General features: G+C 48.5%; 1 protein-coding gene across 15 annotated transcripts in view; it reads right to left on the bottom strand.

Annotated features, from left to right (window-relative positions):
* Nucleotides 1-23408, bottom strand: part of sptan1 (spectrin alpha, non-erythrocytic 1) — a 26113-nt gene that overhangs the window by 1758 nt on the left and 947 nt on the right. The window contains exons 3-51 of one of the 15 annotated variants that reach the window (XM_076979589.1): nt 22975-23115; nt 22507-22787; nt 19481-19625; nt 19190-19344; nt 18956-19091; nt 15941-16042; nt 15694-15831; nt 15442-15552; nt 15238-15315; nt 14929-15084; nt 14566-14770; nt 14269-14450; nt 13846-14089; nt 13608-13730; nt 13248-13465; nt 12945-13037; nt 12690-12824; nt 12384-12532; nt 12012-12071; nt 11278-11476; nt 11059-11163; nt 10818-10850; nt 10580-10615; nt 10250-10297; nt 9559-9650; nt 9272-9416; nt 8951-9132; nt 8678-8777; nt 8291-8488; nt 8052-8198; nt 7850-7953; nt 7552-7714; nt 7240-7254; nt 6073-6204; nt 5089-5226; nt 4805-4909; nt 4480-4688; nt 4226-4346; nt 3997-4118; nt 3721-3853; nt 3542-3640; nt 3263-3422; nt 3085-3161; nt 2758-2967; nt 2333-2629; nt 2142-2254; nt 1660-1677; nt 1240-1302; nt 9-63 (exon numbers count right to left, since the gene is read on the bottom strand). In XM_076979589.1, the coding sequence (XP_076835704.1) occupies nt 9-63; nt 1240-1302; nt 1660-1677; nt 2142-2254; nt 2333-2629; nt 2758-2967; nt 3085-3161; nt 3263-3422; nt 3542-3640; nt 3721-3853; nt 3997-4118; nt 4226-4346; nt 4480-4688; nt 4805-4909; nt 5089-5226; nt 6073-6204; nt 7240-7254; nt 7552-7714; nt 7850-7953; nt 8052-8198; nt 8291-8488; nt 8678-8777; nt 8951-9132; nt 9272-9416; nt 9559-9650; nt 10250-10297; nt 10580-10615; nt 10818-10850; nt 11059-11163; nt 11278-11476; nt 12012-12071; nt 12384-12532; nt 12690-12824; nt 12945-13037; nt 13248-13465; nt 13608-13730; nt 13846-14089; nt 14269-14450; nt 14566-14770; nt 14929-15084; nt 15238-15315; nt 15442-15552; nt 15694-15831; nt 15941-16042; nt 18956-19091; nt 19190-19344; nt 19481-19625; nt 22507-22787; nt 22975-23115 (6471 nt within the window). The remainder of the gene's footprint in view (nt 1-8; nt 64-1239; nt 1303-1659; nt 1678-2141; nt 2255-2332; nt 2630-2757; nt 2968-3084; nt 3162-3262; nt 3423-3541; nt 3641-3720; nt 3854-3996; nt 4119-4225; nt 4347-4479; nt 4689-4804; nt 4910-5088; nt 5227-6072; nt 6205-7239; nt 7255-7551; nt 7715-7849; nt 7954-8051; nt 8199-8290; nt 8489-8677; nt 8778-8950; nt 9133-9271; nt 9417-9558; nt 9651-10249; nt 10298-10579; nt 10616-10817; nt 10851-11058; nt 11164-11277; nt 11477-12011; nt 12072-12383; nt 12533-12689; nt 12825-12944; nt 13038-13247; nt 13466-13607; nt 13731-13845; nt 14090-14268; nt 14451-14565; nt 14771-14928; nt 15085-15237; nt 15316-15441; nt 15553-15693; nt 15832-15940; nt 16043-18955; nt 19092-19189; nt 19345-19480; nt 19626-22506; nt 22788-22974; nt 23116-23408) is intronic. The other 14 variants (XM_076979593.1, XM_076979590.1, XM_076979592.1 and 11 more) reach the window with 14 other exon arrangements.

Below are 23408 nucleotides of genomic sequence, written 5' to 3'. Positions count from 1 at the left end.
TCGCTCACCTTTGTGGCCTCCAGTTGGGATTCCAGAGTTCCCGACTCCTCCACCATACACGACCTGCCCACACACAAACCAGTGAGAGCAGAACGGGACAAGAGCACAACACGCCACGTTCAGCAACGACGACACACTCACTCCATCACACTCACTAGGCTCAACATTCTACAAACCCAGAAACACACCCTAGACAATTAGGTTTAGTTTTGGCAGTGTGTGGAACTAGCACATGGACATCATATATTATCTGGGTGTCTTAGATATTGTGCACAACCAGGCTTCACTAAGAACGCTTGAGCACTTCCAAATATTACAACTAAAGAGTCAGTAATCCCAGTAATATTCCTGTTGTGTTTTAACCTTCAAGACCTTTCTGTGTATACATAGTCAATTACACAGTACAAGCCATTCCCGAACGCTCCTAGAACAGCCACTCATTCCAGAACGCTCTTAGAACAACCACTCATTCCAGAACGTTCCTAGAACAGCCACCCATTCCAGAACGTTTCTAGAACAGCCACTCATTCCAGAACGTTTCTAGAACAGCCACTCATTCCAGAACGTTTCTAGAACAGCCACTCATTCCAGAATGTTCCTACAATAGCCACTCATTCCATGCTAACAGAGACTGCTCAAACCTATTATAATCATGCTAGTTTATTGCCACGGCCACCAGGGTTAGAAACTGCCATTTACTCACCATTCACGTTATAAAACGTCCTAAATGTAGTTTCAGTTTGACTCAAGTTTTCAATCTAATTATATGCATAATAGCTCCATGAGTAAACCAAATGTTTCTGGACTAGAAGCATCAGTGTGTGGTGGACAGCTTTAGGATAAAGGACAGAAATGCAAATGGGTGATGATCCAAATTTAGATGAAGGGAAAAGTAGCGATGACTTTGGGAAATCTAACTGCAGTTTCCAGCCCTGAATCTGGTGCATGAACATTTCCATAAAAAAAAATTAATAAATAACTAAAAAAAAAAAAAGTATGGGAGTGAAGTCAGCAGACTGTGTGAACCGGTGCTGGAGTGGAGCCAGGCCTGCAGCATTATGGAGCCGAGAGTCCAGCAGCCTCGTGGCCACACTGCAGTGAATGTTAGTGAAGGAAACTGAGCACACACAGAGCCCAAATGGTGATTTTTAGACTTGAGTGCACTGAAAGGCAACCCAAATAATGTGGGGTGAGGAGGAGTGGGACCAGAGAGGGAAACCAGAAAAATGGGGATAAAACCTTCCAGAAAGATCATCATCGACTTCATACTGACAGATACGGATAACCCGGCGATATGCTATGCTATGTAGAGAGGTGGAAGAACAGGAAAGAGGAAGGGAAAAAAAATCAGAAACAAAAGACATTTCAAAAACAAAATATATAAAGGGGAAAAAACCAGGAAAGATACACTGTGAATAATATTACTACAAAGTCTCTTTTGGCATCACTGACATCCATGTACTACTAATTATTTTTCAACCTTTATCCTTTGTGTTTTATTTATCAGGCCTAAACTCAGGAATCATACCAACGGCACTGGATGCTACAGGTTTTCTACCAATGTATACATCACACAGCTTCTTAATCACTCTCACACAAACATTAAACACACCCATACAGACAAATACATAAATATATTGAAAAAAATGTGATATTAACCCATCCAGAAGATATGTCCTGATTTGGACATTGATCCCAAGTATCAGGAGAAGCAGCGACAGAGCAGGAAGTGGAGCAGAGAGAGAGGGAGAGAAACAAACAGCAGTTAAACACAGTGACATGGCCACCAGTGCTCACCTCTCACATGGAGAAGCACACACACACAGGGGCAGTAGGCATACTTTGGTTCCCGCTTAGAAAATGTCCACTGACCACTAATGTAGTTAAAGCCAAGGACTTTAATATAGTTAAAGCACCCGCCAATATATCCACGCACGACACTGCATAGCATGCACAGAATTAAAAAACGTGCACAAAATTTTTGGTGGACAAGACGTAGAAATCTGTTTACAGTGAAAGCTTAACGAAACGTAGGTAAAACTGTGATAGCATGCGACAAAACCACGTAAAGCATGCACACGTATCTGTGACTGTGAGCTTTAAAAAAAAAAACATCTCAAACATCTCTGATGTTCTCGCACCTGGTCTCCTGCAGCCACTGGTGGAATGCATTAGCGTGCTGAGCAAACTCCTGTCTCAACTTATCGTTCTCCTCCTGCCTCCTCTGCTCCTTCTGCAACTCCAGCTCTCGCTCCTGTCAAGCACATTGGCGGCTCAGAGAGGCGCACGTCCATTATATCCATTCCTCAACGTTCCCACAATGAAGCTTTACCTTGATGATCTTCTGCAGGTTCCTCCAGGTCTCCTCCAGAGCCTCCATAGTGAACCAGGTGTACGGGTTGGACACCACCTGGTAGCTCTTAATCTGCCGGTCGAGCTCGGCCAGCTGGTTGAAGTCGGCCTCGGCGGAGCTGAGCGAGGATCTGAAGGCGTTGTGGGCTTCCCGAAGAGCCTTGATCTCCTCCAGGGAGTTGCACCTGACTGGGTCGGTCAGATCCTCCTCTGCGTTCTCAAACCAGCTGTTGAAGGCGGACGCCTTCTTGGCAAACGTCAGGAACAGATCCTCAACCTGGGCAGGGGGTTAAAAGGTGTCAGAAAAGTTCTTTGTTCTGACGAAAAGACAGTAACAGATATGCTAAACACAGCAAAGTCAGAAGTGGGTGCTCTGAGCACCGCATCCAGCCTGCTGCTCCTCACCTTCCTGAAGTGCTCCTGAGCCTCGAGCAGCTTCTTCTTACGGGCAGCCGAGTTGGAGAGCAGCTGGTTCCAGCGTTTCATCAGGGTGGCATGGCGTGCCTCGATGGCTTTGGACTGCACATGTTTGGCCGCTAAGAGCTGATCCTTCAGGGCGGTGATGTTGGTGATGCCCTCCTGCTGGAAGGCTTGAAGCCCGGCATCAAACGTTTCCTATGGGAATGGCAGAGAAACAAGGTGATGGGGTGTGGGTGTGTGTGTGAGATATCGAATAACTTACAAAGATCTTTTTCAGACAGTTAATGTCTTTAAGCATCTCCCTCGTCATACCTGCTTGGTGAGCAGCGTCTGCACTGAAGACAGATCACGCCCATAGTCATCAGTCTTCAAACTATTCTCTTTCTCACCTACAGGAAAGAGACGCGGGTCAACAATCAGCTGCGAGAGACCAACAGCAAGGAGAGACCAACACCAAGGAGAGACCAGCGCAGCACTGTACGCCACCCACCGATCCAGGACTCCACCACGTCGGCTTTCCAGTTGAACTGCAGGAAAGCAGAGTTCTCGTCCAGCTTGGCCTTGCGCTGGGCGGCTGCTCTCTCCAGCTCAGACACCTTGCCACGCAGGGCCTTCATCTTGGCCGTGATGTTGTCCACGTTGTGATTCTCCTGCACAGCACCAGACGTCATGCTCGGTTTCAATGTGCAGCTTTATGAAGCTGAAGAACAGCACCGTAGAGTGTTGTGGAGAGTCAGTGGAGAGTAAACGGCTCTGGGTGGAACCGTACCTTCTTGATGAGTTCATCTCCGTTGGTGCACACGTCATTCACCCTGTCCCTGTGCACGGTGAAGTCCGTTTCAAACGCCTCATGCTTTTTCAGCAAGCCCTGAAAACAAAGACGGATATGGAAAAGATAAATAACAAACACATCACAAAATGAGAATGTCATACCAATGCGCAACATACCTGCACAGCTGCCAGTGTGTCACCGTAGTCCTCACTACCAACCAGGTTCAACTTCTCATTGATCCATGCTTCCTCCTCCTCTACGTTCGCCACAAACTGCTGATACTCCAGAGATTCCTCAAGCCTTTGCCCCCTACACACACACACACACACACACACACACACACACACACACACACATACAGTCAGACCCATCAAGTCACGCTATTCACATAACTAGCAGTAAAAGGACCCTGCGTTTTTTGTTGTAGAGGACCACAGTGCCTCGATGCTCACCTGGCCGCTGCCAGATCCTTCAGCTCCTTCCAGTGGTCCACAAACAGAGCCAGCCTCTGCTGGATCTCCTCCTGCCCGATGGTGTTGTCATCAGACAGCTTCTTCCCAGTTTCCAGCACAGACTGAGGAGGATTGGGGGAGGGACGACACCACGACAACAACATTAAACCTTCGCCCTCTATGACCAATGTTTGCGTTGCGAGCAGCGTCCAGAAGCCCGCCTCCTCACCTGAATGGCTGGCTCATGGGCTCCCAGCTCTGCCTCCAGCCTCTTGTGTTTCTTCCTCAGGTTCTGCACTCCTGTCAAATCACGTCCATAGTCCTCCGAGCTCACCAACAACTTCTTCTCTCTACAATTAAACAGCGGGTCAAAGGAAGGAAAGTGCGTATAGGTGCAAAAAGAACACAGGAAAAGGGTAAATAAAAATAATGTTTAAATGATAAATATTTTACACATGGCTCTGCCACACATTTACTACATACTTGATCCAAGATTCCTCATCGTCCAGGTCCCTGAAGAACTGGTGCAGACGGTGCGACTCGTTCAGCTTGGCACGCCGTCCGGCTGCCATGCTCTTGATTTTGCCAAAGCGGCCGTTGACGGCGTCGCGTTTGTCCTTGACCTGAGAGGTGTCGAAGGCGTTGCTGGCCATCAGACTATCAGCTTGGCCATTCAGGTCCTTCAGACGATCCTGGAGAGATACAAACATATGAGTGTAAAAAATAAGAGCGACCTCAGACCGCTGCTAATGCATGACAAAAACACTACTGCTCTGTTCTGAACTGGTCCTGGGTTCTTCTGTTTTACCTCATGGGCAGAGATGTCAGCCTCCAGAAGCTGGTGCTTCTTCAGGAGATTGTTGACTGAAGCCAAATCTTTCCCATAATCCTCGGAAGCCAGAAGAGCCTCAACCTGGGAATTACAAGAGGAAACACAAGATTGTCTCTGTTTTTGTTTTATTATTTAGCTCAACTTTGTCATAAGTTCACTTGGCTGTAAATACCATTCGAAATTGATGACATGGGTATTACAGCTTTATACATCAACACAAGTAATCTTGTGTATCCTACGTGCACTCAAGTGATTAGTACCTCAGACAGCCAGAAGTCGAAGTCCTTGATGCCAGTGTTGAAATTCTGCTGCTTGTTGGCCTCCTTCAACTTCTGACTCTTCTCAGCAGACTTGTTCACCAGGAACTGCCACTGTTCATCCAGAGCTACAAGGCGAGACTGGAGACACACACACACACACACACACACACACACACTTTATAAGGTTCCATTTTTGATAAAGAAAGAACAATAACAATTTTTCTGAATATGTCTGGCATGACATACAGCTCCGTAGATTGTTATACGTGTTAGATTTAGAGGACAAAGGAAGCAGCTTCTGAGCACATTATCTTTTAAAATGTAGTCCCTCAACTCACTTGTAAGCGTACATAGTTCAGATAAACACTACATTAGGGATATCTGGCTTTCTGGTGAAATTTATGGAAAACATAAAAAGTCCATGCTTCATATTATATCATGAAAGTAGGGTATTTAAGTAGAAGCATGCAATGGTGATCTCCTCATCTGAAATAAAAGCCAAAAATATTGGTTATAACCCAACTAAAAAAGGGTCAATGTCTCAATAACTTGTTATGTGCCCTCGAGCATCAAATACAGCTTGACAACAACATCTCATGCTGTTCACAAGTCGACTTGTTGTCTGCTGAGGCCTGGCGTCCCACTCTTCTTGAAGGCCCCTCAGGTCAGTGACTCAGCTGATCTCATAGGTTTACAACAGGAATCAGGTCAGGAGAAAGTGCAGGCCACTCCATTTGAGCAACCCCAGTCTCTGAAACAGTACTGCAACACCGAACAGCTGGACATGCGCATTCAAAAGTTTAGCAAATTCACCTGTAAAGGTTCGAGTGCATTTTAGGGGCATCCTGAAATTTCACCCGGAAGCCAAATATCCCTGACTTTTTCTGAGTAGTACACTTTGCTAACAAATGAAGGACTGACGCTGGTTCTTACACAGTGCACGGTCCATAATAACTGGATGAATTACGCTCGGTCCTCATTTACCTTGACAGCGTCCTCACTTCCAGCACACGCACCTCTCTGGATGAGGGCGTTTCCGGTGTCAATCACGCCACGGATACGATCAGCATTGGCGTGAAGCTCAGCTTCAAAAGCCTGGTGTTTCTGGTGCTTACTCTACAAGCAACGGTGAGACAAAAGTGAGACAATCAGAATCTCACGAGTGGCTGGCTGCGTAATGCCTTTCTGTGCATAAACCAAACTAATATAATTCACCCTTTTACTGTACTTGGGTTTGCTGACCTGTGCTGAGGCAAATAGAGTGAAATGTTTTATTTTGGTACACAGAGCATACAGTAAAGTGTGTGTGGGATACAGTAAAGTGTGTGTGAGAGTATGTATGTGGAGTGGATTGAATAAATAAGGGACAATATCCCTTATGTTCGGGATTACAGAAAACAAATTGATTAATTGCAAAAATGAATGGAAAGTTGACGGCATTTTGGCACTAACCAGTGAAATGAATACAACACCAAACATGGGCAGGTGATAAACATGCACCATTACTACTGTTATTACTATATATGGAAGAACACCACCCAGCACAAAATGAGCTACTGAACATTTCAAAAGAGCTGGACTGTTTGGCCTCATACAGTTCCACATTTAGGTGGGTAGGAGAGAGAGGGAAAGAGGGGGGGGGGGAGAGAGAGAGAGAACGAGAGAGAGAGAGAGAGAGAGAGAGAGAGAGAGAGAGAGAAGTAAAGCAAAAAGCTGCAGCTTGAGAACACAGAGACACACGCACACGCACGCAAAATGAAGCGCACACACTGTAGAGGCCTGTGGAGGCTGCACGTGACCACAGCCCTCCTGAAGTGAGCAGCGCCATCAAGCCCGGGGTTTGCAGGCCACTCCCACTGCTGCAACCTCGCGCCCCCATGTTGGTCATGCAGGACCCCACAACATGTGTGAAACTAATTCCAAACAAAACAGCCCAACAAAACGAATTGAACCACACCCAGCAAATAAAAAGTACTTCAGTGAATCAAAAAAAAAATTAAGTAAAATTAACAAATGGTTAGAAGCACACGCTGGCAAATACGCTGGGCCACACGGCAGACAGATGGAGATCTACTGAACGTCTACAGACACGGCAGACGCAGACATGTGACAAGCCCTAGTGTTAGTTATCCAACACACTACTCCACTTACCAGCAGCTTGGACAGCTAAAAACAGACGGGAACAGAGAGAGGTTCGGTTTTATATACATATACATATAGTAGGTTAAAAGGAAGACAAGAAGCATTGTCAGGTTTATTCACTTTGTGAATCCGAGGGATTCTTATACTAATTATGGTAAAAACAAAAGGTGGCATAATGTTATAAAACCTTAAACAATACCACAAGCGATATAACAGACCACTGGTAAAGCGGTAGCAATACAGGGGCAGAATAGGATGACTGACCACATCTGACGTAGTTTGTCTAGAGATGAGCAGTGGGGGTGTAGTGTGAAGCGTTACCTGGATGTTGGTGGGGTCTTTGTAAGACTCGTCAGTGGCGGTCTGCAATTTCTCACTGATCCAAGCTTCGATCTCATCCACATCTCTGCTGAACTGCTGCAGGGTCTGAGACTCGCCCAGCTTGGAGCGCTTCTCAATCATCTGGGCCTTCAGACGGCGCCACCTGGTGGAAAAGAATACACAGCACAAAGTTAACCCAATACGTCCATGCAAACACAGCAGAGATTTACTTATTCGGAAGGACAATATAAACAAATACACAAGACTACAAGTTCTGTGGGAGGAGAGAGACTCGGACCTGTCCAAGACTTCGTTACGGCGTTTGAAGATATCAGGTTTGGCGTAATGGTCAGCAGAAATGAGCTGGTCGGCGAAGGACTGCAGCGCGGCGATCTTCTCCTCCTGTGACAGACAGCGCTCAGACCAGTCATCTTCACGAACACTTAAGAGACACCGCGCAGATGAACCACGGCCTAAAGATGGACGGAGCGTTTCCTGACCTGGACGTTGATGGCTTTGTCAAAGTCTTCATGCTTCTTGATGAGGGCCTCCACGCTGTCCAGCGAGTCGCCCTTGTCATCGCTGGCCAGAAAGGCCTCTCGCGCCGCCATCCAGTTCTCAGCCTGCTCACAGTCACGGTTGAACAGCTGCAGGAGACACAACACCACCGTTGAGTCGCTCCAACAGGGACCTCCGGTAGGTTTCAGCCTCTCTGATTGGCTGAGTGCTCTGGGCTCACCTGCAGCTCCAGGCACTGGTCCAGCATCATCCTACGCTGGACCCAGGCCTTCTCTAGGTCGGCCCGCTCCCGGTCCAGAGCCTCCAGTTTCTGCTGGATCTCAGGGCTGGCGTAGTGGCCGCGGGCCAGCAGCTGCTGCCCGAACTGCTCGAATGCCTGGAAGGTGCCGGCACGAGCGTCGATCTCAGTTCGGTGCTCCTGGAAGGGGGAGGACAAACATGTTTACATTTATCCCAAACTTTGGTGCGACACGACTGAAGGTCCCGTCAGTACTATAGATTCTGCATTGACTACAATGATGTCTTAAATGCAGTAAAGTGTCTTTTATATCAGACTCTACAGTAGCAGATGAGGCCTTGGTAAGAAAATATACACAGGGTTGTGCACCTGGTGCCTCTCCAGAAGGGCTTCTGCACCAGTCACGTCCTTGGCCAGCTCATCAGAAGACACCAGACCTCGGATACCATTGATCCAAGACATCAGGTCCCTGCAAGAAACAACCTTGTTTTAGTCGAGACCTTGAATAATTTAAACAGTTCTGTAGCAAGAACAAAAGCAGAACTCAAATTCACACAGTTTACACTCCCCCCACCCAGTCTGGTCTGGGCCCCATCACCAGTCGGGCCCCAGTTCTCTCCTTTCTCGTGTCCTCCCGCTCACCTGAAGTCGCTGACGAAGCGCTGGAGGTCGTGGGAGTTGCCCAGTTTGTCCTTGCGCTGGTCCGCGCGGCCCACCAGGCTGCTCCAGGCCGTGTTCAGCTCCGTGCACTTCTCCTGGATGTCATCCACGGCCTCCGGGTGCGACTGGATGAGGCGCTCGGCAGTCTCGCCCAGAGAGTTCACCTGCCGCAGGGGGGGTCGTGGAGAGCAGAGCGGAGGTTAGTCTAGAAACTCAACCATCGTGGAATCTGCCCAACACAAACACACTGGAGGGGGTGTTGGGAGTGCTTGTGTTCAGCGTCGGTGCACGTCGCCCCTGCACCTTGTCTCCCAGCGCTGCCAGGTCCCTCTCGAAGCCCTCGTGCTTGCGCTGCAGGGCCTGCACGCTGGCCAGGTCGTGGCCGTAGTTGTCCGTGTTTAGGGCTTGGTTCTTCTCCTCGATCCACTCTTTAGTCTCGTCAGCATCCCTTAAAAGGCATACAGGTTCAGCTGCTCTGGAGCTCCGCTCTCATGACGTTCAAACGAGCTCCTTTTGGAGGCTTAGGGCCTTGCGCTGCTGCAAAATCTCCACAAACATCCGAGCGGGAGGGTGTGTTGAGGCCGCCCTACCTGTGGAACCTCTGCACCTCGTGGGCACTTCCCAGCATGTTGCTCCGGTCCTCAGCCAGCTGCTGCAGGGCCCTCCAGCGGTTGTTCAGCTCCTGGGATGCACAGAGCACACACATCAGCCGCCCCTCCAGACCAGCCAGAGCACCGTCGTCCGCTACATTAAAACAACGCCAGCGAGGCAAAGGCAGCCTTTCTGGAAGCGTTCTAAAACCAGGCAAGGCATTCTGGGAGCGCAGCCCACCGTCAGCATCTCACAGACTACAGGACGCTCTCCGAGTTAAACATGTATGTAACATTCCACTGTAAAGCATGATGGGTTTTTGCCGATATGCAAGGTGCTTAGATGCAGGACAGCAAACACAAACAGGTGTTATAACAGTTGTCTAATGTACATTAATGGACATTGAAATGGCAACAGAGCATTTTCAAATTTTAAAAATGGGCATCAAGACAAAAAGAAAAAAAAAAATTCCAACATAAACAAAATGGCCGTGTGAACACATGATGGGAGACAAGGCCAGACTAATGATCTGACCACTTTCGGATGGTCACGCAATGGAGGAAACGTACAAAGGGGGATCGTGATCAGAAGACAAAAATGACCATGAGAGGTTAGTTTGCCAGGCAGGAGGGAGTGAAACCTTAGTGGAGACAGACGGGGGACGGCACTCCTACAGACTAGTGGTCTTACCTTAATAGTATTAAAGTTAGCCGTCGTTTGGACAGCCATGCGAATAGACTAGATCAAGTTGGAAAATGAGGGAAGAGTGGACAGGAGGAAACAAAATAGAAGAATCACACCAGTCAGGGAAACATCACATTCGTTTATAGATTAGCCTCCAACCTCCAAAAAAAACATTTAGGTGTGAGACCCCAAAGTCCACTTTCCAAAAAACAAACCAATAATCTCCACACACCCTCAAAAACAACATGCATATTATCAATGGCCTCTACGGCTCTCTATATCAGAGACATTTGATCATGTCTTGTCTCAGCATGTTCAATAACAACTTTCCATTACCTTCCATGGAGATGCAGATTTTGAATCGGGTTCATCCTGTAAAAAGAGGAACAATATATCAGTCCCACATATTCATGTTGAAATGCTTTAATTATTGTATATACTGGCATGCAAACACTCCATTCAGTATATGTACTAATAATAAAACACCTCATGCAGTATATGTACTAATAAAACACCCCATGCACTATATGTACTAATAAAACACCCCATGCAGGATATGTACTAATAAAATGACCTTGCCAGGAGCAGAGCCCAGCATCTCTTGTTGCTGAGGGGGGGGGACGTGTTGGGGTGGGTGAGGAGGGAAGGAGGGAGACAACATTAGGTTATGTCTCCATAGTATGACCTTACAACTAAAAGCTTGAAACATTTGGTGCATACATCATTGTGCATACATACTTTAATGAATGCGTTTATATATTTATACACTTGTTAGCAGTAAAGCCCAGACTCAAGGCGCCAGAACGCTTGCACACCTGGGCCTGGACCACAGGGGCTTCCTCAGCCATCAGTCCCTCAGACTCCAGCTCAGACGCCACTTTGTTGATGTCCCTCAGGCGAGACTCGTTCGCCTTAAGATCCTGAGGAGAAAGCAAAGGCACACAAGGTCACGGCGTGGCTGCACCTTCGTTCATACGGAGACTCGGTCGCCCCCATCATCTGACAAGGCACCATAAGGCTTGTTGGCACCGTACCTTCTGGAAATCGTCAAACTTCTTCTGGAGCACCTCCACCTGCTCCAGGTCGGAGCCGACCTCCTCGTTGGTCAGCGCCCCCTCCTTCTCGTTGATCCACTGCTGCAGCTCGTTGGCCTCGCGGAACAGCATAAACTTCTTGCAGCTCTTCTCCAACATGTCCTTCCTCTTCTCGCCCAGCTCCTGCAGGGTCCCGTACCTGAAGACGGGACGCCCACGACATCAGAGCCCACGCAGGACACGTCCCAGACTCCCACTCCTCCCCACCACCGACCACCTCAGACGGCATTTGATTTTTTTTGCTCCAATCGACAACAATCACCTGATTCAATTTGGACAGTCCTAATGGGACTGTAAGTTAATGAAATGCACACTGGAGCAACCGGAAGTTTCCAAGCTAAATCAGTGGTGGTACAGGGTAGAAAGGAGGAGGAGAATCAGGTCAAGTCTACGCCAGCGCGTCACAGATAGTCAAGCTCTAGGGTGGACAGCCATGACTTCTATCCCTTTACTGAATAGAAGATGTGCAGAAGAATGACCTTGCAGGGGAGAGAAAAGCGGAACAAATGGATCACGTCTGTAATGAGCGTCTGAAATTGCAGATGTGCAACGCTACACCAGCAACCAGACGGGAGGATGAAGAAAGACGAGATGGCTCGGCATGGGAAGGTTTCAGCCATGGAGGCGTGAGACTGATCACATCGGCACAAAATGGACGTCCGAGTCCTACTCACAGATCCTCCACCTGCTTCATGCGCACAGACACACTGCACGTCTCCTTGGTGGCCGCAGTCCTGCCACGGAGCAGGCCGGGCACACGTGTGCAGGCGTTAGTAATTGGAGGAGAGAGAGGGAGAGAGAGAGAGAGAGAGAGAGAGACAGACAGACATAGAAGAGGAATGAAGAAAGGCAGAAAATTTAGTAATACTGAAAGAGGAGTTATTTTCAAAGCCATCTGAGCTGAGCTGATAATTACAGGAAGGAAAGATCTGAAAGGATCTGAAGAAGTTAAAATGTCGGGTTACAGGAATGGATCTGGGCGTTTCCCCCAAGCTGTCAGATTAAAAACACCCGCCCGGTGCGGTGATCGACTGAGGATGTCTTACTGGTTCTCAATCTGGTCCTGGCGCAGGGCGATGCTGCCCTGCTCATCCAGCAGGTTCTCTCGGGAGGACGACTGCGTTGGATCCAGCTTCTTCACATACGCCGCCGGCACGAAACCCTGCCTGTCGTTCACCTCCACCTTCCACCAGTCCTGGGGAGCAGAAGTTGGAAGGGTTGTGATACCCTCTCAGCTACATCGTCGCATCTCCACTGATCATTGAAATGGAGCTCAGGTTTATGGAGCTTGTGGAATGTTTCAATTACGGGACTCTAGTAAGTGGGCCATGGAAACGTTGGTGCGGGGGTACCTTGTTAGTGCTGTTGAGCAGGGTGAGGATGTCACCCTTCTTCATGGTGACCTCACGAGGACTCTTCTCCTGGTAGTCGTAGAGGGCCAGCACGAGCTCCTTACCCGTCTCGTCGTCAGTGGGGGCCACTTGTTGCTGATGGACAAACCAGTGAGCAGGTCAGGTGAGTGAACCACCCGTATGGTGTAAGTTCTGCAGGGCAGAGTGAGACTTTGGGGGATGAGGGATGGGGGGGTTAGAAGAAGATGCACTCACCCTGCAGGCCTGTGCCTGCTCCTTCAAGGCTTGGATACTGCTGCCGTAGGCACTCAGATCGGACATCAGCGCCTCGTGTTTCTTCAGCAGGGCCTGAGGAGCAAACGTTCCCAGGTCAGCACATACTGGCTTTCAAAAACCAGTTCCTCCGTTCAATAAGCGGTTTGTTTTTGAGCATGGATAAACCAGGCAATGCTAAAATCCTTGATGTTACACCATAGTTGTGATATTAGCTGAAGGCCCTGGCAGCAGAGCGTGGAGGGGTTGTGGAGGGGTTCTGGAGGTCATTCTCTGTGAGCTCACCTCAGCAGAGTCCTCATCCTTGCCGTAGTCTGTGCTGCCCACGATGGGCTCCTTCTCCCTCATCCAGGACTCGGCCTCGTTGGCGTCTGCAAAGTACTGCTGGGCCTGCAGGGAGTCCTCCAGGTCCTGTCTGCGCTGGGCTCCTTTGTTCTTGAGGGCTTCCCAGCGCCCGTTCAGCTCCATCAGCTTGGCCTTCACATCCTCTCCAGCAAAGTGGCCTGCATGGACGAGACCACAGATGGGTTTCTTATCCAACAAATGAGAATCTATAGTCTGTTTAAAGACGTACAAGGGCGGTTTATGGACAGAATGTGGTTAAGTATAGTCAGAGTGGTGATGCGGAGAACACACGGCATGTACCTTCGTCCACCATGGCCTCGCCCTTCTGCGTGACGGCCTTGATGCGAGGCTCGTGGCCAGTGATCTCAGCCTGCAAGGCCTGGTGCTTCTTCAGCAGGTTCTGCACCCCAATCAGATCTTTACCTGAGGGGGGGAGTGCGCACAGTGGCACGTTATTTTACAGCATTCTAACCGGCTGATACCGGTCTCGGCTGCTTTGTTCTGAGCTCCAATGTGAAGTATGGTTTTGTTGACCCACCCCTGTTGGTGGAGGCAGCGATGGGCTCTTTCTCGCGGATCCAGGTCTCCTCGTCCTCCACGTCGCGGAAAAGCTGCTGCAGGCGAAGGGAGTCGGACAGCTTCTGCTTCCGCGCGGCCATGGGCTCCTTCAGGGCCTCGTAGCGTGCCACCAGGGCCTCCTGCTTCTTCCGGATGTTATCGGCGTCAAAGTGTCCCGCCTCCTGGAACTGCCGGGCCTGGATGGTGATGCCGTCGATGCGGTCCTGTTGAAAGAAACGGAGGGTGTAAACGGAGAGTCTAAGAACTGGCCCGAGCGTCAGGAGGGCCGACACGTCGACCATCTTCACGCCAACGGTACCTCAAGGAGAAATGCGAGAACTTTATGCAAAAGGTATCCAGCACGCTGCGCAGAGAACACTATGGTAGTAAAGAAGATCCTTACCTGGTGGGCGGCGACGTCAGCCTCTAGCAGTGCGTGTTTCTTCTGCAAGTTCTGAACGCTGGTCAGGTCTTTGCCGAAGTCGTCGGAGGCCAGGTGGCCTTCGACCTCATAGAGCCACAGTTCAATGTCCTCTACATTGCGGTTGAACTGCTGCTGCTGGTTGGCTTCACGCAGCTTAATGCCTGACAACACAACCCAGACAACCATGACACTCCAGATTTTTAAATAATCTCTTTTCATATTTAAATACCCTAGAAATTTTGAACACGTTAACTTCTAAACACCGACGGCGATTACCTTTGAGCTCGGTGGCTTCCAGAAGTTTCTTCCACTGAGAGCTGACCTCATCCATGCGTGTGGCTACCTCAGCGGAGGCATAGTGTTTCCCATCGATCAGCTCCTGGCCAGACTTCTGCAGTGCGTCAATGCGGCTCTGGTTGGCCGAGAGCTCTGCTTCGAAGGCCTGGTGCTTCTGCACCTTGCCTTGCAGGTTGGAGGGGTCCTGAATTGTCCAGTGAGCAAGTTCAGACAGGGTCATTAAAAGAAGTAACATACAGTTAATTATGTGAGGGCAAAATGCACAAATTGAGGAGGAAAAAAAAACGGAAAGCATTAATTTCCAAAGAGTGCTGGATTGTGAGCGTGTGAAGGAGGAGGCACCTTGTAGGCCTCGTCGGTGGCGGTCTTCATCTTCTCGTTGATCCAGCTCTTCAGCTCGTCCGAGTCTCGGAAGAACTGCTGCAGGTGGAAGGAGTCCTCAAGGGCAGCGCGGCGGGACTGGGCACGCTCATGAAGAGCGTTGCGCCTGCTCAGAAGCTGAAACACACACACACACACACACACACACACACACACACACACACAGAGTCCGTTCTGAGAGCAGCCCCAATGACTCAGCGCTACAGTCAGCACAGTGAAGACAGAAACACGAGCGTGCGGAGGGTGTCCCGGGGTGTCGTGGCCACTTACTGCGTCTCTGCGGGTGGCCACGTCCTCTTTGGCGTAGTGGTTGTTTTGGATCAGCTTGGTGGCGAACTCATCCAGGGCCTAAATGCACCCGCACACAGAAAACGGTGTTGCATTAAGGCTTTACGACGGCAACGAAGGACCGATTTGAAAAGGCTGCAAGCTATTATATGGGTACTGTGAGAAAGCAAAGGTGAGATTTCTTACAGTGATCTTCTCCTCCTGGGCACTGAGGGATTTCTCAAAGTCCTCATGTTTCTTCAGCAGGGCCTCCACACTGTCCAGCGAGTCACCCAGGTCCTCATTTAGGAGGAACGCCTACAACGAGGAGAGGTGCGCAGTTACGGCCACATTTCTTCATCAGCACCACTCATGGACGAATGTGGCATTATAAGTGTTCCACTAGGTTGACTAGCTCTTAGCGGAGCTGTACAGTTCACTGTGAAGTGAAGCACACACCTCCTGCTTGCTCATCCAGTTGTCGACCTGCTCGGTGTCCCTGTAGAAGAGCTGCAGGTCCATGCACTGCTCATACTGCTGTCTGCGCACCTCCCACAGCTCCAGCAGAGACTCCTTCTCCTCAGACAGGATTCCCAGCTACGCACAAGCATGCAGGCATAGGCAGAATAAAACTGCAGTTAGTGTTCCTCCAACGTGAGACACCAGGGAGTGATCAGATGCCCATAGCCGTAGAGGTAAGTCGTACCTTCTCCTTCACTTCCTCTGAGGCGTAGTGTCCAGTGTTCAAAAGGGCTTGTCCCGCCTCATCTGTGGCTTTAAAGCTGTCCTCATGGGCATCAATCTCCCCCTAACCAACAGAGAAGAGGCACAATTGAAATGGGACATCTCAGACTCAAAAAATTAAAAAGCAGATCTTTTTCTTGGATCAGCGATGAGATTCTAAAGGCTGGAATGGTCGTCTCGATCCTTCCTGAAGCTGGTAGGAGTGTGGGCTACCTCGTCTTTATTGAGGTAGGAGGAGTGTGGGCTACCTCGTCTTTATTGAGGTAGGAGGAGTGTGGGCTACCTCGTCTTTATTGAGGTAGGAGGAGTGTGGGCTACCTCGTCTTTATTGAGGTAGGAGGAGTGTGGGCTAACTCGTCTTTATTGAGGTAGGAGGAGTGTGGGCTACCTCGTCTTTATTAAGGTAGGAGGAGTGTGGGCTAACTCGTCTTTATTGAGGTAGGAGGAGTGTGGGCTACCTCGTCTTTATTGAGGTAGGAGGAGTGTGGGCTACCTCGTCTTTATTGAGGTAGGAGGAGTGTGGGCTACCTCGTCTTTATTGAGGTAGGAGGAGTGTGGGCTACCTCGTCTTTATTGAGGTAGGAGGAGTGTGGGCTACCTCGTCTTTATTAAGGTAGGAGGAGTGTGGGCTACCTCGTCTTTATTAAGGTAGGAGGAGTGTGGGCTACCTCGTCTTTATTGAGGTAGGAGGAGTGTGGGCTAACTCGTCTTTATTGAGGTAGGAGGAGTGTGGGCTACCTCGTCTTTATTGAGGTAGGAGGAGTGTGGGCTACCTCGTCTTTATTGAGGTAGGAGGAGTGTGGGCTAACTCGTCTTTATTGAGGTAGGAGGAGTGTGGGCTAACTCGTCTTTATTGAGGTAGGAGGAGTGTGGGCTAACTCGTCTTTATTGAGGTAGGAGGAGTGTGGGCTACCTCGTCTTTATTGAGGTAGAAGGAGTGTGGGCTACCTCGTCTTTATTAAGGTAGGAGGAGTGTGGGCTAACTCGTCTTTATTGAGGTAGGAGGAGTGTGGGCTACCTCGTCTTTATTGAGGTAGGAGGAGTGTGGGCTAACTCGTCTTTATTGAGGTAGGAGGAGTGTGGGCTAACTCGTCTTTATTGAGGTAGGAGGAGTGTGGGCTACCTCGTCTTTATTGAGGTAGGAGGAGTGTGGGCTACCTCGTCTTTATTAAGTTAGGAGGAGTGTGGGCTACCTCGTCTTTATTAAGGTAGGAGGAGTGTGGGCTACCTCGTCTTTATTAAGGTAGGAGGAGTGTGGGCTACCTCGTCTTTATTAAGGTAGGAGGAGTGTGGGCTACCTCGTCTTTATTAAGGTAGGAGGAGTGTGGGCTAACTCGTCTGTATTAAGGTAGGAGGAGTGTGGGCTAACTCGTCTTTATTGAGGTAGGAGGAGTGTGGGCTACCTCGTCTTTATTGAGGTAGGAGGAGTGTGGGCTACCTCGTCTTTATTAAGGTAGGAGGAGTGTGGGCTAACTCGTCTTTATTGAGGTAGGAGGAGTGTGGGCTACCTCGTCTTTATTAAGGTAGGAGGAGTGTGGGTTAACTCGTCTTTATTGAGGTAGGAGGAGTGTGGGCTACCTCGTCTGTATTAAGGTAGGAGGAGTGTGGGCTACCTCGTCTTTATTGAGGTAGGAGGAGTGTGGGCTAACTCGTCTTTATTGAGGTAGGAGGAGTGTGGGCTACCTCGTCTTTATTAAGGTAGGAGGAGTGTGGGCTACCTCGTCTTTATTGAGGTAGGAGGAGTGTGGGCTACCTCGTCTTTATTGAGGTAGGAGGAGTGTGGGCTAACTCGTCTGTATTAAGGTAGGAGGAGTGTGGGCTAACTCGTCTTTATTGAGGTAGGAGGAGTGTGGGCTACCTCGTCTTTATTGAGGTAGGAGGAGTGTGGGCTAACTCGTCTTTATTGAGGTAGGAGGAGTGTGGGCTACCTCGTCTTTATTAAGGTAGGAGGAGTGTGGGCTAACTCGTCTTTATTGAGGTAGGAGGAGTGTGGGCTAACTCGTCTGTATTAAGGTAGGAGGAGTGTGGGCTAACTCGTCTTTATTGAGGTAGGAGGAGTGTGGGCTACCTCGTCTTTATTGAGGTAGGAGGAGTGTGGGCTAACTCGTCTTTATTGAGGTAGGAGGAGTGTGGGCTACCTCGTCTTTATTAAGGTAGGAGGAGTGTGGGCTAACTCGTCTTTATTGAGGTAGGAGGAGTGTGGGCTAACTCGTCTTTATTAAGGTAGGAGGAGTGTGGGCTACCTCGTCTTTATTGAGGTAGGAGGAGTGTGGGCTACCTCGTCTTTATTAAGGTAGGAGGAGTGTGGGCTACCTCGTCTTTATTGAGGTAGGAGGAGTGTGGGCTACCTCGTCTTTATTGAGGTAGGAGGAGTGTGGGCTACCTCGTCTTTATTGAGGTAGGAGGAGTGTGGGCTACCTCGTCTTTATTGAGGTAGGAGGAGTGTGGTCTACCTCGTCTTTATTAAGGTAGGAGGAGTGTGGGCTACCTCGTCTGTATTAAGGTAGGAGGAGTGTGGGCTACCTCGTCTTTATTAAGGTAGGAGGAGTGTGGGCTACCTCGTCTTTATTAAGGTAGGAGGAGTGTGGGCTACCTCGTCTTTATTAAGGTAGGAGGAATGTGGGCTACCTCGTCTTTATTAAGGTAGGAGGAGTGTGGGCTACCTCGTCTTTATTAAGGTAGGAGGAGTGTGTGCTACCTCGTCTTTATTAAGGTAGGAGGAGTGTGGGCTACCTCATCTGTATTAAGGTAGGAGGAGTGTGTGCTACCTCGTCTTTATTAAGGTAGGAGGAGTGTGGGCTACCTCATCTGTATTGAGGTAGGAGGAGTGTGGGCTACCTCATCTGTATTAAGGTAGGAGGAGTGTGTGCTACCTCGTCTTTATTGAGGTAGGAGGAGTGTGGGCTAACTCGTCTTTATTGAGGTAGGAGGAGTGTGGGCTAACTCGTCTTTATTGAGGTAGGAGGAGTGTGGGCACCTTGTGCTCCTGGTGGCGGTCGAGCAGAGCTTCAGCCCCAGCCACGTCGTTGGCCAGCTCGTCGGCATTAATCAGAGCCTTCATCTCCGTCACCCAGCTGGTGAGGTCGCGGAAATCGGCAGTGAAGCGCTGCAGCCTGGGGAGCAGGACAGGGTCACGAGACGCTCAAGAGGCGTGGCTTGAAAAAACCCCGCCCCCTCCGGTGGAGAACAAGAACCGCGGCAGAGCACAGACCTGTAGGAGTCGTTGAGGTGGGCGTGGCGTTCTGCGGCCAACGTGCGGATCTGTTCCCAGTTGGTGATGAGTTCGTCTCTCTTCAGGTGGATCTGAGAGGCATTTTGGGGGTGTGTCTGTTGCAGTCGCTCCGCCTCCCCACCCAAGGTGTTCACCTGAGGACGCAACACCATAATAACGACGACTGTCTGACGCCTGCGCACGGGCCTCTGCTAGCTTCCTGAAGTGAGAGGCCAACCGTGAGCATGTCTGAAGAAGACGCTCTTGTGGTCGAGAACCCGTCGGACTGACCTTGTCCTCCAGGGCGGCCAGGTCTCTCTCCAACCCCTCGTGTTTGCGCAGCAGAGCCTGGACGCTGGCCAGGTCCCGACCAAAGTCATCAGAAGCCATCAGCTGCTCCTTCTCCTTGATCCAGCTGATGGTTTCATCTACATCTCTGGAAGTCATGAATAAACATAAAAAGGTGGACTGACCATTCTATTTAATAAACATTACTGCAGTCCATGACTGACCATTCATGTAGTTACGATATAGAAATCAGAGTTGCGTGACGATTAAAAAATATAATGGTTTCTCAATACTGTAGCAAATTATTTTGTACAGTACTGATTTTAGAACTGTAGCACGATACAGTGAACCTCTCAACAGAGAAGACAGTAACCCATCAAGCAAGCCTATGGCCACAACTAAACACTCCATTACATCCGCAACCTGCAGAAAAAATGAACTCAACGACCAAGGTAGGGGTATCATTTGTGAAATCGGCCACCCAAAAGACACGACAAAACCAGTTTGCCCGAGGTGTTACAAATCCCTTGCAGAACTGGCAATACCACAAACTTGACGAAACATTTCTCAGAGAAGCAGATGTTGATGGGAGTGTATCCATGTTCCCAGGTTCATGTATTCCACAGTTCAATACTCTGTTAACACACATTAACCTTCCTGTTCCTAAACCTAACCCTATTGTATAGAGATCCATACAGCACTGCTGGGCAACAGAAACAGCCTTTTGACAAGTTCCCACTGTCACTCATGTCATATTAAGTGAACACAGAGCTGGGAATATCTTTTTCAGACTGCCATTTTGCGGTATTGTAGAGCTAGAGGCAAATGACCCTGGCAACACAGGAATGCACTGGGATAAGCCAATTATTGTTGTGCCTTGACAACTTGTGATGAAGCTCACCGTTTCACATTGGCATTGCAAATAGGTTGTCTAGCTTGTAGTCTACTGAACTGTTAAAGACAGTTCAGCTCAATATATTTAAATAGTGAAATATTGATGTTTAAAATGGAGATATGAATGTAGAGCATAACCCTGCAATCATTTTCTTTCCACCACTCCTTCAAGTTCATCCAGTCAGACTACTCCTATATCTGTGCTGCTAAAGCACTTTAGAGCACTTGGAAGCAGGAAGCTGCCTGTGTGTGTCTGGCAGAGCACTACAAAGTTTGGCATCTTGCATCTAATGATGTGGACATCTCCATACTGGAGACAGTCTCCTGGAGATGAGTGACCTAACAGAGGCTTTTAGTGGTGAGAAACCCCACTCTGTGTTCAAATCTGGCCTTGACAGGTGCCACAAAGTTACAAAAGGCTTGTTCTCTACACTGCCACACACCAGAGGCTAAGGATGTCTAAGCAAAAAGATGATTATGCAACGAGTCCGAGCAGGTTGACCGGCTTCCAGGCTGACCGGCTTACAGGCTGACCGGCTTACATGCAGGCTTGGCGTGCCAGTCAGCTGCACAGGCCTTTCATAGACAACCATGCGCAGTGTTCCCCTGGGCCATTAACTGCTGCACAGGCACGTCACAGCAAACCTGGTCCCTACTGGCAGTTGTATTCCCACAGGAGCACAGCCATATGGGCTCACCCACTGTGTTCAGTGCTGGCTGCACTACTGCTAACATTTAGCTGGTGCGCTACAGGACTCCTGTTAGCTGTTCCCTCAATGGTGGCTGTTCTGACAGCTCACTGTGAGCACAACGCAGCAAGCTTCTCATAGTGAAACACAATGAAACTAATGCTTGAAAGGGACCCATTAATGTGACATTAACATGTTTGTCATTTTGTTGTTCCACCAAAGTCTCCTCAAAAATTATTTAAAAAAAAAAACATTTTCTATATATTTTTCCACACATCCTCATGAACGGTTAGCCCCATTCTACACAATTTTTTTAGTAAAAAAATATATATTTTGCTTTTTATTTATTTTAAGTTTAGTTACATCTGAGTAAGATGCTATAGTCTGCAGCCACCACAAGGGGGCAGTCCAGGCAGCCTGCCCCACTTCCTGTGGTAATAGTGGGTGCCAACTCCTGTAATTTTGAACAGTTTATCCTAGTGTAGTTAGGCTGTTTTTTCTTGTTTGCTTTTTTGTTTGTTTTGTTTTTTCATTTAGAAGTTAGGCTCGATGTTTAAACTGAGATCAGGATATCTTGGGTTTTCTTTTCTTTGGTAGTGTTCAGGTTCTCTTTCCTAGGTAATACAACCTCATCATCATGTGTTTGCAAGCCTAGGTCATATTTATATGCATAATAAACTCACTTGCCATTGTCTCTCTTGCCGGTTGGTCACGTTGTTTGTAACCTAGCAACTTTTGTTACTAGACTATAGGAACACACTAGACTAGAGCCTATTTATCAGGAACATGCTACCTGTTCTTGTGCGCTTTGCTAAAACACATCTGTATAATCCTGCTTCTAGCTGTGCATCTGAACAAGGGTTCACTACCTCTTGCTTTATTTATAAGACTGACAGTTCGTCAGAGACACTTTTTTACCATTAAACAGGCAAAACTGTAAAAAAAAATTATTTTAAGAAATTTTTAAAAATTTCATAACACGAAAGGTAATGTTTTAAGTTTAGGTTGTTATTTACTAATTTTTATATTGAAGAATATATTTAAAATTGAAGAACTTGATATTTTTCAGATTTTATCAAAGTATCATTTCAGTGTTCAAGAATCATGATACTACTTGGTACTAGTGTCAAAATCTAAATTCTTGGTTTTGTAACAGTTGACTGATGGGCGTTTTTCATTGGGCGTGCTGATGACTAATATACAATGCCTGTGTCATGATTTTGTGGGATTTATATAAATTGTTGAGAAAAATACAACAATTTAATAACAACACATGAAACAAAATTTCTCAGCATTTAATTGGTTGACCACTAACTGTTACATCCCTAAAAGAAAGAGGGAAGGTATGATGCAAGTAGAAATACCTTTAAAATGATGCAACAAATTTTGGGGGGAAAAAATCAAACACCTCATCAGGCACCATGTCTAGTCTCTCAAAAGTCTTACCGGTTGAAGCGCTGGACCTCGGCGGCCCCAAACAGTTTGCCCTGTCTCTGCTGGGCCAGGCCCTTCAGCCTCTGCCAGGCCGTGTTCACCTCCTCCTGCTTCTTCAGGATGAGCTCGGCTTCCGGATGGTTCTCCTGAGTCAGCTTGCCTGCAGCCTGGTTCACCTCGTTCACACGCTCCTCGTGGGCTGCCAAGTCAGTCTGGAACTCCTCAAACTTCTTCTGCAGGACCTCGACATGCTCCAAGTCCTGCCCCAGCTCCTCAGAGGTGGCGATGGCCTCCTGTGGGAGTGGGAACATTTATTTAAAGAATCTTCCTTTATGCCACAGCAGTACATTTTGGGATCTCAAAAATGTAACTGGAGAAATTAACTGTGGAAGTAACCAAAGTTGATAATCTGCTAAAAGTCTCAATGCTGAGTACAGAATGCTAATCCATGGGCGATGTGGGTGTGTACTGGTCTCGAACCTTGTCACTGATCCAGTCCAGGGCATCTTCACACTCACGCAGGTACTGCACCAGCTTCTGGGCCTGCAGCAGACGTACTCCTTTCTCCTTGGTCTTCTGCAGCAGTAGTTCCCACAGGCGATGCAGCTCCTCCAGACGGCTCTGCAATGGGCCAGAAAAAGAAGAGGAAAATGAGGAACAGCGCAGAACTCGCTGCTAATTTATGGCGAGAGGAGAAACGAGGTGAAGGTTACAGCAATCCAGAACCGCTTTCAGAAAACGAGAGTCAAGAGCATTCGTTATGTCCAACCTAATAACAAATATGAAGAGTCATTCACAATTTAGATCTCAAAAAGACTAAACTCAGTGTCACTGCACACATTTCTAGCAGAAAAAAGTTGGAGCAAAGACCAAATGAAAGGTAAGATGATGTTTAAGAAGACAGCACCCAAAGA

Source organism: Brachyhypopomus gauderio, chromosome 18 (genome assembly GCF_052324685.1).
Source record: "Brachyhypopomus gauderio isolate BG-103 chromosome 18, BGAUD_0.2, whole genome shotgun sequence".
NCBI classification, from domain to species: Eukaryota; Metazoa; Chordata; class Actinopteri; order Gymnotiformes; family Hypopomidae; genus Brachyhypopomus; species Brachyhypopomus gauderio.
The sequence above is the reverse complement of the archived record's forward strand: the minus strand, read 5'-3'. Positions and strand labels throughout refer to the sequence as shown.